This window comes from Urocitellus parryii, chromosome X (assembly GCF_045843805.1).
Source record: "Urocitellus parryii isolate mUroPar1 chromosome X, mUroPar1.hap1, whole genome shotgun sequence".
Taxonomy (NCBI): Eukaryota; Metazoa; Chordata; class Mammalia; order Rodentia; family Sciuridae; genus Urocitellus; species Urocitellus parryii.
In genome coordinates, this window is record NC_135547.1 from 73,209,390 (window position 1) to 73,221,714 (window position 12,325).

At 35.5% G+C, this 12,325-nt stretch overlaps 1 protein-coding gene across 1 annotated transcript in view; it reads right to left on the minus strand.

The window, feature by feature from the left end:
• Positions 1–12,325, minus strand: part of Ophn1 (oligophrenin 1) — a 369,837-nt gene that overhangs the window by 192,743 nt on the left and 164,769 nt on the right. The window contains exon 6 of the mRNA XM_077793759.1: positions 1,820–1,921. Within this exon, the coding sequence (XP_077649885.1) occupies positions 1,820–1,921 (102 nt within the window). The remainder of the gene's footprint in view (positions 1–1,819; positions 1,922–12,325) is intronic.

Here is a 12,325-nt window from a genome sequence, read left to right on the forward strand (position 1 = left end):
AAAAATGATGCCAAGTCTTTATAATCTCTTTCAGAAAAATCTCTTTGGACCTGGTAATATGGGCACCCTCTATATAAAAGGTATTAGAATTCTAGGCTCTCTGAAGAAAAGGTGTTCAGTATAAGCCACATTGTTAAAATAGGCAGTTTATGCAGTGAGCCATTCTTACTATTTAGGGAAACTTTTCAATCAATGTAGAGAACTGTTTACCATTCAAAAGTTTCCTGATATCAGCAAAAGTCTAATCTTATAAAAATGCCTTTCTCAGTACAGCATTTCTAAGCCTTTTATGTAAACTCTTTTCTGCAAAGTTACACTGACACAGAATAGTCAGAAAAGGAAGAAAATAAAAGTAAACACGAGGAAAATGATGGAAGACTCTATATTTTATCTAGTTTATGGAAGAGAAGCAGCCCTTCTCCATTCAATACTAATTTTATCCATTATAGTTGCTCTTGACTTACCACCTTCAATCACTTCAGATGTGATAGATACCCAATAAACTGGTTATTAGAGGTTGAGATCCAGACTGCCACAATCTGCATGACCTTGGACAAGATGAATTGTAAGAACCTTGTCTTAGTCTTTTCCTTCTTGTTATAATAAAGCATTTGATACTAAGGATTTTATAAAGAAAAACATACACTGGAGAAAAGATATCTTCTTCCACAAATGGTGATGAGAAAACTGGAAATCTATACATAGCAAAATTAAATTAAACCCATCTCACACCCTGCATGAAACTCAAGTAAATCAAGGACTTAGGCATTAGAACAGGGACCCTATCCCTACTAGAAGACAAAAATAGGCCCAAATCTACATCATGCCGGCTTAGGGACTGACTTCCTTAATAAGACTCCTAAAGTACAAGAAGTAAAATCAAGAAACAACAGTGGGATAGAATCAAACTAAAAAGTTTCCTCCTGGCAAAGGAAACAATCAGGAAAGTGAAGAGAGAGAAAATCTTTGCCACCTGCACTTCAGATAGAGCATTAAACTTCAGGATTTATAAAGAACTCAAAAAATTTAACAGAAAAAGAGAAACAACCCAATTCATAAACGGGCAAAGGTACTGAACAGGCACTTCACAGAAGAAGAAATATGATTGGTCATGAGATATATGGAAAAATGTTCAGCATCTCGAGAAATGTAAGTTAAAACTACACTGAGATTTCATCTCACTCCAGTCAGAATGGCAATTAACAAGAATACATGTATAGTCTTACAATGCCAACTGTAAACTACAAAATGGCAGGAACCTTGCTTATTGTCTCTGTAGTCTTGTTGCACCCAGCACAGTGACTGGAATATGATAGGTACCCATTAAATGGTGGCTTATTTGAACAGCAGCCACTGCAAGTCCCATATAAGCAGTAGTCCCAGTGCAGCATTCCCCTTCCCCTCCCACCCAAAAAGGTAATGAAAGATCTCAGGGAAAAATATAGAAGATCTCTTCCTGATCATCCAAACACAGCACTAATTTAGTTCTTTCCTCTTGTGGAATTTAGAAACAGAGACTGAGAAATGTGAAATTGGAAGAGACTCTAGGTGTCACTGAGTTCCACTCCTCTTACACATAGCAGGACTGAAGCCAAGAATGAAGTACCTTATCCAAGGTCAAACAGGGAGTTGCTGGAAGAGCTGGCTCAAGAAATCAGAGGGCCTGAGTTCCCAGGCCAGGTTTTTAACTAAAAGAGCTCCTAATTCACATGGTTCCCTGCTGAGACAGAGTTTGGGGAAATCCTTGCAACAGAAAGTTGTCACTGTTTCTAAGGCATAGCTAGTAATATAAGTTAGGAGTAAGGTTTCTGAAACATACCTCTTGTAATTGAGATTCTTTCTTTTTAGATGACAGATGTAAGTGCCGGTCCAGTAAAGAATAAAACCTTTCACCATCCTTTTCAAATTTCTTTTTCCGCTCCTACACATGGGAGAGAAGGTACAGATTAAATGTCATTTTAGTTCTGTGGACTTAGAAATGTGAATGAAGAAGAGAGTATCGGGTTTCATGTGGTCAATTCCTCTAGCTCCTGGGAAGGAAGAAAAATGCCAGCAGAGAATTTGCTTTTGCAACAGGCTCAGCAGTTTGGACTTCCTCAAATATAACCCCAAACCATTCTAAATCCATAAAGGTCAGGTCATATTGACATAGCTGAAGGCTCTGGGAGATGCAGCTCAGAAAATGGCATTTAAAAGGGGCCACTGTGATAGTTACCTTTTCTTCCCTCTATTGTTTTATGCATGCATTAATCACTCATTCATTTTTTAAAAGGAAGAAGGAACACAAGAGTGAACTAAATATATCTTGGAAAGGTTCACCTACAATGCATTCAGATAGCCTCATAATATGTCAAATATTTTTAAGACAATAGGAACCGGGACTGTCTCTTTGAATGAATTCTTCAGTATTATTCAGCATTTCACTGTTATATATTAAAAGCTGATGTTAGCAATGGGATGAGGGGGAACCCTGGAAGATTTAGCTGCAAAGCAATATTCCAAAGCTTTACAAGTGATGGAGGACTTGGCCTTCATTCTCCGTGGAAATGATATTTAATTAAGTTCTCTGCTGTTCAGCACAAGTTGAAGTCACATAGTCTCCAAATAACACTAAAAATGACCATTTGTCACAGACAACTGCTGACATTGCAATTTTTCTCAGCACCAGGTTAGGAAATCTACATAAAGGGCTTATGTTGCTTCATTCACAGGAAATCCAAACTCCCTGAGCACCTCCCTACAATGTTCCAAATACTAGTAAAGATGCAGAGGTGAGAAGGGAAAATAACCTCACCTATGGTTTATTGTGCCGGAAGCTAGGTAAGAGCAGAGTGATCAGTGACCTGTGATCAGATTCCTACAAGGAATATGCTTTTGACTACATTATTTTTTAATGGAAAGAAAAAGGTAGGGAGAAAGACAACATTAACTGAGGACTCCATCAGGCTGGGCACTGTAATGGATATTTGAAATCTATTATCACTTTCAGTCTTAACACTAAAAAGTAGATATGGTAAAGAAATGAAGGTTCAAATGAGGTGAAATAACTTATTCAAAGTCACATAATATACAGATCCATCTGACTCCTTCCAATAGTGAAATACAGCCCAAATGATCATGGGAGAAATAAAACTCGGGGGGCTAATAAATCAGTGATCAGGAAGTTCTGTCAACAAAGTGGCGGCAGGTCTATTGTCCTGGCCCTAAGACATCAAAACACAGAAGGTAGAGATTTTCACACAAAACATAGGGAAAACTGTTCCTCCAGCTGCTAAAACAATTTAAAGTAATGATTATTTGAGGAAAGCATAGGAGCCAGCACATTCTCCAGGAATAGATAAAATTTCATGGGCCAATTTCTCCTATACTTCCATTTTTAAATAAAAACCATGAGGCATAACTCACATCATAAAATTCATGTCCTTGAAGTATACAATTCAGTATTTTTTTCAGTGTATTCACAAAGGTGTATAACTATCACTGCTATCCAACTCTCAAATATTTCAATTACCTCAAAAGAAACCCCATACACATTAGCAGTCACTCCCCATTAGTTTTCCAAGCCCTCTTTCAAAAAGCCACAGTCTAAAATCCATGGATTTTTGTATTCTAGACTTTTCATGTAACTGGAATCATGCATTATGGCCTTACATGACTGGCTTCTTTTGCTTAACATGTTTTCTAGATTCATCCAACTTGTAGCACATTATCAGTATATCACCCTTTTTTATGATGGAAAAACATTTGAGTATATGGATGTACTATGTATGTTATCAATTCATCAGCTGATACACACTTTTTATTATTTTTTGGTTATATGATACTGCTATGGATATTCATGTACAGAATTTTCTGTGTTCATGTTTTCAGTTTCCTGGAGCATATATCTAGGAATGAGGAATTGACTTTTTGTTTTGTTTTATTTTTGTTTTTGTTTTGTTTTTTGGTGCCATGGATTGAACCTAAACATCGAGCCACAGCCGAAGCACTTTTCAATTCATTTATTTATTTTGAGACAGGGTATGGCTAACTTACTGAGGCAATCTTTTAATTTGGGATATTCCTGCCTCAGCCTTCCAAATCACTGTGATTATAGGGATGCACAAACACATCCCATGGAATTGACCTTTTGAGGAATTGACAAACTGCCTTTCCAGAATTGGAGTACATTCACACAGGAATATGTGTAGAGTTCCAATACCTTTACATCCTCACCAAAATGTAACTAATGAAGTGGAAGTGAAATGTTATCTCACTGAAGATTGATTTACATTTTCCTACTGACTAATCATGTAACATGGCTTTTCATGTATTAATGAACCCTTTGTATATATTCTTCCAAGGATGTTTATTGAACTACTTTGGCCATTTTAAAATTAGATTTATCATTTTATTATTGAGTTATAAGAATTCATTTTACATATTCTCAATATTACATTTGCAAGTATTTTCTCCCATTCTTTCAGTTATCTTGGCATTTTCTTGATAGTATCCTTTGGAGAATAAAAGTTTTTAATTTTGTGAAGCCTATTTTTTCTACGGTTTTAGTGGTACAGCTAACAAACTGCTGCATAATATTTCTCCTCAGAGTTTCACATTTTACAGTTTAATCTTATATATTCATGTTGAGTTAACTTTTGACCATGGTGTACTATAAGGCTCTAACTTCTTCCTATTGCTTGTCATGGGTCTATTCATATTTTACATTTCTTCATGAGTGTACTTACATTTAATTCTACTAAATTCAACAAACAGTGACCTAAGCCTACTACTTCTGAGATATCACAACACGGGTTAAAACCAAGGACATTTGCCAGGCCTGTAATACAAGCAGCTCAGGAGGCTGAGGCAGGAGGATCACAAGTTCAAAGCCAGCCTCAGCACAAGTGAGGCACTAAGCAACTCAGTGAGACCCTGTCTCTAAATAAAATACAAAAAAGAGCTGGGGATGCTGCTCAGCGGTTAAGCATCTCTGAGTTCAAACAGGTTCTCACTAAGTTTCTGAGGCTGGCTTTGAACTTGCAATCCTCCTGCCTCAGCCTCCCTAGCTGTGGGGTCACAGTTCTGCCCACTGTGCCCAGTCCACTTTCACGTCATTAAGCCAATTCTTTTAGTATTTACTTCCACATCTCCAACATCTCAGAATAAAATTCCTAGTTGCAATTTCTTAAATGTTAATTTGTATGCATTATTTATTAACTTCCTGTTACAAAAAATATGGATTCTGCTGTCTCCCCTCTTCCTGTACCATTACAATCCCCACCACCATCACCACTTCATACCACTTCCCCCTACACACACACTTCCCTTTCTCTCTTGTACCATGTACTCTTCTTGTAATTTTGATCTCTATTCAATATTTACATAATTGTGACTATATAAACATTATTTATAGATGATCCATAAAGTAGAATATGATTTATATTACTTCCTATGCAATGTTTTTATTCGTTAAATTCAATAATTGCCTTTTGTTTAGCTTTGATTAATTGTTGATTAGTTTTCAACATGCTCAGTACTCACTGATTTAATCTCTATCTCTCTTCCAATTCTCTGAGTCTCAATATGTTCATTGATAACACTTGGTTTAAAAATAGTATTACCTAGAAACTTCTGGTGTACTATTCTGGACCTGTTGTCTAAGTACCCAATTATCATTTGGGGAGGGTTCTCCTTTCACCTTGAGCCTAGGATTCCCCTTGCCTCTCTTCTATGTTGCTACTTTTCCATTTTTCTGCCATATTCCATGTTCATTTCTCCTATTTACTTCTGTGTTACCATAAAATCCATTCATATATAGATACCTGAAAAGGGCATATATGTGAGTTTTTGAGAAACTTTAATGTTTAAAATTTATTTACTGACTTTCATTTTTAATTGATAGTTTGGCTAGATATAGAATTCTAAGTTTATAGGATTCTGTATCATTTCAGAGATATATAGATTTCCTGATAAGTCCTCAAGTTAAAAAAGAAAAAAGGTCTATCTCCATCTCTCCTAGTGGGTACTTGATGAAAACTTTCAGTCTTTAAATTCAGTTCTTGTAACTCTAGGCCTTAGTAGAAATTAAATGCTTTTCTATTGGTTCTTTTTAGTTATACATAGCATTAGGATTCATTTTGACAAAATTATGAAAGCATGAAATATAATTTGTTCTAGGGGCCAGGGTTGTGGCTCAGCGATAGAGTGCTTACCAAGCAGGCATGAGGCACTGGGTTCAATCCCCAGCACCACATAAAAATAACAACCCATAAAATAAAGGTATTGTGTCCATCTACAACTAAAAAAAGTATAAAAATAAATATAATTTGTTGTAATGCATTCCACAGTACTTCCACTTTCCCTTCTTTTCTCCATTCCCCTGTTCCCTTATTTCTACTGATCTTTCTACTGTATACTTAAGGTTTTTTAAATTAGCCTCTTGTGTATGCATCACAGTGAATTCCAACACCTGACAATCAATGAAGATTGTGTATATGACTATGAAATGCTTTTTAATCTGGGTTAGAGGATGTACTAATCATGCTTCCAACTTAGTTTCCTTGTACTTAGTCTATTCTCTATTGTTGAATAGTCTAAACCATTACAGCCCTAAACTGTTGGGTTACTCAGCAATAAATATTCTATGTGCTTCAAACAAACATGAGAAGTCAGATATTGTGGCAAATATTTCTTCCTTCTCAAAAATTAGTTGCATCATCTAAAATTTACTATGTACTGCCAAAACATGTACTAGAAATAAAGTAACCAGCTTCATGATAGATCAGAGATTCATATAGCAAAACAGTCAAAGGCTGGCCTTTAACAAAAAGCCTGCAAAGGAGATGAGCAGATTCTCTTGTGTCTGGCAAATGTCACCTATTATTTAAACTTTTTCTTGAAATTTGAATATTATACAAAAATCAGTGAGTATTTTTATGAATTGTTAACACTCCATATCCCTCAAAACAAAAAAATAATAAAAATGACTAAATGATTCCAGCAGGAATTCTTAAATCTCACAAGGCAGGAAGGGTCAAGGAAAAAAAGAGGTAGAATATATACTGCAGCACTTTCTTCCCAACCAGGAAGCACAATCTCTACAGACGGAAATTAAAAAATGGGGCATTTCCATTTCTGGAAGTATGGTTGATAAGATACACTTACTTTGAACTAAAAATCTAATATTCTGTATAAAGAATTGTTTAACTTTTAAAACTCAATTGCAAGACCTGGCTGGGCACAATGATGCATACCAGTAATTCCAGAAACTTGGGAAGCTGAGGCAAGAGGATCACAAGTTAAAGACCAGCCTCAGCAAGTCAGTGAGACCCTCAGAAATTTAGGGAGATCCTTTCCCCTACTCTCCCCAAAAAAGCCTGGGGATGCAGCTCAGTGGTTAAAAGTGCCCCAGGATTTGTTTTCCAGTACAAAAAAATTGAAGCAAGACCTGTACAGAGACCACAACACAAAGTAAAACAAGAAGCCATGGAAAGGCATTATTCCTGTGAGTTTTGAAGAACTCTTGGCAACATCATAGGCAACACAAAGCACCCTTGAGTTTTATCTTTCACTTCTGGCCCTTTAATCCATCTGGAGCCCATATCTGGTTTTGGTGTTAGGTAGAAATCCAGTTTTATATTTCCCTATTTAGTGATTTCGTTTTCCCAAATTTTCCAGTCCCCAACAATTTGAAGTAGTGTTTTATTCTTACATTAAATGGCTGTATGGTTGTGTCTGTGAGCTCTCTATTTTGTACCACTAGTCTTCTATTTGAGGGCCATACCAAACTGTTTTCAACTTCATTGACTTTGAAGGATGTTGTAGGGACTGGTAAGAAAAATCTGCTTGTTTTTTGTTTTCTTTTTTGGGGTTGGCTTAGCTATTTGTGAACTTTAATAGAGACAAATAAATATTAGGACAAAATCTGACTAAATTATAATTTTAGATTTTTTGAGGAAAATTAACATTTATCCAACATTAATGCAAAATGTGTGAGAGCATGAAATGTATTATGTCTATTCAGATTTTATTTTGATTTTGATCCATTTCCTTTACTAGATTTTTTTTATTCATTGTGGTCTTAAGTATTCCTGTTATAAATAAGTGAGTTCTTATTGCTAATGTGAATGATATTATCACTCATCACAATTACTGGCTAATTATTTCAAGTGCTAAAAATAATATTGATTTTTATCAGGACTTCTAATTTCTATCCTGCCTAAATTTCATATTAGTCCTGATAAATTTATTGATGATTCTGATTTTTTCTAAATTGTATATCATCTGAAAATAATGCCAAGTTTATAAATTACCATACCACCTTCATTCATACCTCTTCATTCGCATAGCACAAACCAGGTCCTCCAGAACTGGGTTAAATGGTACCAGAGGAATGCACATCCTTTTCAGTTCCTCATCCTAAGAGGAATTTCTCTGTCAGGTATGTTTGATGTAGGCTTCTGTCATATAACAATTATTGAGTTAAGAAATTTCCCTTCAAATCTAGGTTTACTAAGATAAACATATGATGTTTCTTCTTTACACTAAGAAAGAAGGGAATTACACTGACTGATTTCCAAGTCTGATTTGGGGGGGGGCAATTCCAGGGATAAATTTTCATTATTCATGATATATTTTTAACACTGTTAGATTCAATGAGTTGATAGTTTATTTAAGACTTTGCAACTGTGCTCATAAGTACAATGAGCCTTTTGTTTATGTTCTCATATTGTTCTTATCTCATAATTCAGGCTTCTTTTAGGCTAAAATTTTCTTCAGTTTTTCTTTGTTATTATTAATAATGCTGTAACTGAAATCCTGAAAATACAGAAAGTTGATAAAATAGATAAAGCAGCAATTGTAATAGAACTTTTTAACATGTGTTTCAGAAACTGCTATTAATGCTACAGGGAAAATAAGTGGCAAAATCTTAAGAATACAATAAGCTTGAGCATATACAGTACCATTACAAAATGTCCTAGATAATTTTTATACTTTCCTATTCTCCAGAAAATTTGTATACTAGTAATAATTGTTTCCTCAAAAATTCGATACAACTCAACAGAAAAGTCATACAGGAACAACTTTTTGTTCAGACATAAAGGGAAAGGAAGTTTTGGAGTGCCATTTCAATTTCTATAACATGTATCAGTTTTACTCAAAGTCTGAATTTTCTTGTGCCAATTTTTTTGCACTTTATAGTTGCATGATTCATTTATGTAATGGTACATCAAGCATCATTACAAATGATGACATTAATTAATATTAAATAACTTAAACGTTATTTATGACACTAGAAAAAAAGTTACTAACAGTCTGATATGATCTCATTGATGCAAAATTATGCACAAATATGCACATATATCTAAAAAGGGTCTAGTATCCAGAATATAGAAAGAACACTTACAAATCAGCAACAATAAGCCAAAACCATGGGCAAAATTCAAATGGACATCCTCCACATGAAAAGAAACTCAATATCATTAGTCATTGGAAATGCAAATCAAAATTACAAAGGTATGAACATATTATACTTACTATGATGGTTATAATAAAATTCATAGAAAAGAAGTATTGTTAAGGATATGGAGAAATTGGAATATGTGTAAATGTAAAGGGGTATAACACCTTGATAAACTTTTTATCATTTCCTCAAAAATTTAAGCAGAGAATTACCATATAATCCAGTAATTCTGCTACTAGATGTATGCCCAAAAGAATTGATAATAGGAACATAGACAATTGTTGCCATGTTCATGGTATATAAATAAAATGAAAGGATATTCAATAATTAAAAAAGGAGGAAATTCTAACACGTGGCACAACACAGATGAATGCTGAAAATATTATGCTAGCCAGGTGCAGTGGCTCATACCTGTAATCCCAGTGACTCCAGATTCTGAGGCAGGAGGATTGCAAGTTCAAAGCCAGCCTCAGAAACAGCAAGGCACTAAGCAAATCAGTGAGACCCTGTCTCTAAATAAAATACAAAATGAGGCTGGGATGTGGCTCAGTGATTGAGTGCCCCTGAGTTCAATTCCAGGTACCACACCCCAAAAAAAGAAAATATTTATGCTAATTGAGACAACAAAAGAAAAATATTGTATGGTCCCATTTGCAAGGCTGATCACGGAAAGAGAAAATGAAAATAAATACAATATAGGTTATAGAATAAGTGAAATATTGCATATATGACAGATTTATTGAAAAGATTAGTTATAAATAGCTACATGGTAATACATTTGAAAAAAAATATAAGAAAATTCATAAAGACAGAAATTAAATCAGAATTTTCTAGGGTCTACAGGGAGATCAGAGTGGGATATTACTGTTAAAAGGATACAGAATTTCTACTTGGCATAAGAAAAAGGATTTTGGAAATATGCACTGGTGATGGTAACACATCATTCTGAATACAGACCATATCACTGAATTTTAAATTTAAAAATTATTTAAAAGATGATCTTTATATATTTCATAACAATAAAATAATTCACAAGCTCAGGATAAGACAGACCCAAACTCAAAACTTGATTCTATCAATCACTAGTTTTTTGACCTTTTAAAAGTGCCAACATGCCCAGCTTCACACTGTTTCATACTGTGCTTATGCCTTTGTGATTTCCTCTAATTAGAATGTCCTTTCTCCAATAGTTCCTTATTAATATTACAAGTCTTAGCTATCTAGTTCCTTCTCCTCCCAGGAATGGAGGCAACTTGATATGCCATACAGGGCTGGCCTGGCTCCAGTCGTTGAAAACAGACTTACCAGGAGAGAAGATGGATTGAGAGTTCTGCACTCATAGCCACTTTCATGACTTTGCTTTTGTATTCCATTTGAGATATCAGAATTTCTACCTGGTTCATAATACCTAGTTCTTCATTTTATATTTCAGATGAGTCACAAACTTCCTGTGCCTCGGGCCCTCCACTGGTAATCAGGTCCACTACACCTATATCCAATTTGGTTCTAGACAACCTTGATCTTTCCCACAATTTTCTCCCTCTCAACTACTGACCTAGGCATCTCTCTCCTGGTTAACAGACCACCTGAAGCCACTGACCTCCATGTCTAAATAATGTTCACTCTGAATTCCTTTTGCTACAATTTTTTGACTATCACCAGTTGGGCCACAATTGTTATAGTGTGGTCTCTCCTGGCCTTTGGGAAAAGCATGAGGCTCTGTCTTTAATACAGGAGGGATATAATTGCTTTCCAATACAGAGAAAAAGATAAGTGGAGGGGAAGGGATAAAAAAACCCAAGTGAAGAAATCACCCATGGATAGGAGAAGGGCCAGGACATTATCTGAGATGGGGGGAGGAGAAAGCAATATGGGCAGGGATGGAGAGGATTTTTCTAGGGGGTTAGAAAATGAGATTGATGCCTAACTAATGGCATGAAGGAGACAAGAAATCAGGTTTCTGTGGTTATTATAGTTTCATACCTTCGACCTCCTTGAAGCCATTAGCAGTGTTTTTATTCAACTCTAACCCTATAATCTATCATAATAAATGCTCACAATTCACTTGATACATTACTACCATGTAGTACAGAAAAATCAAAGATGAGAACAAAAGAAAAAGAATTTAATGTTTTCTGGGTAGCTCTAATATAACACGCAGAGTCTGGGCATTTGGTCCCATGCCTTGTAATAAACATGAATATTATTGTTTTACAAATGAGGACACTAAACCTCAGAGAAGTTAAATGGATTACTCAAGGTCATACAGCCAGTAAGAGATGGAGAAATCTATAAATCACATGCCTGCCCCTGCTTAAATGCCTTCAGTATTGACCACAATACTAAGTTAACATAACTTGAGAAGATATAAAAAATCTTTTACAAAGATGATAGGTATTTTAATAGCCTTCTATTTTTTTCCACCAGGGACTGAACCCAGGGGCACTCAACCACTGAGACACATCCCCTACCCCCTTCATTTTCTATTTTGAGACAGGATTTTGCTAAGTTGCTCAGGGCCTCACTAAGTTCCCAAGACTGGCCTCAAACCTGCAATCCTCCTGCCTCAGCCTCCTGAGTCATTGGGATTACAGGTATGTGCCACCACACCCAGCCCAGCCTTCTATCTTGGTACAAACTGTGCCTTTTACTTAACACAGTCTCCCCTCACACTCTAATTCTCTACCTAACTCCAATTCATCCTTTAATATCCCATGCCTACAGTTTAATAGAGTCTTTTCTATGTCCCCTCTGCTACTTCAATGTTTATGCATAATGATATCTTAGCATCAACCTCAATGGACTGTCATTGTCAATTTACTTGGCTATACTGAGTTCTTTGAGAGCAGGAATCATGCCATGTTTATCTCTGTAACCCCA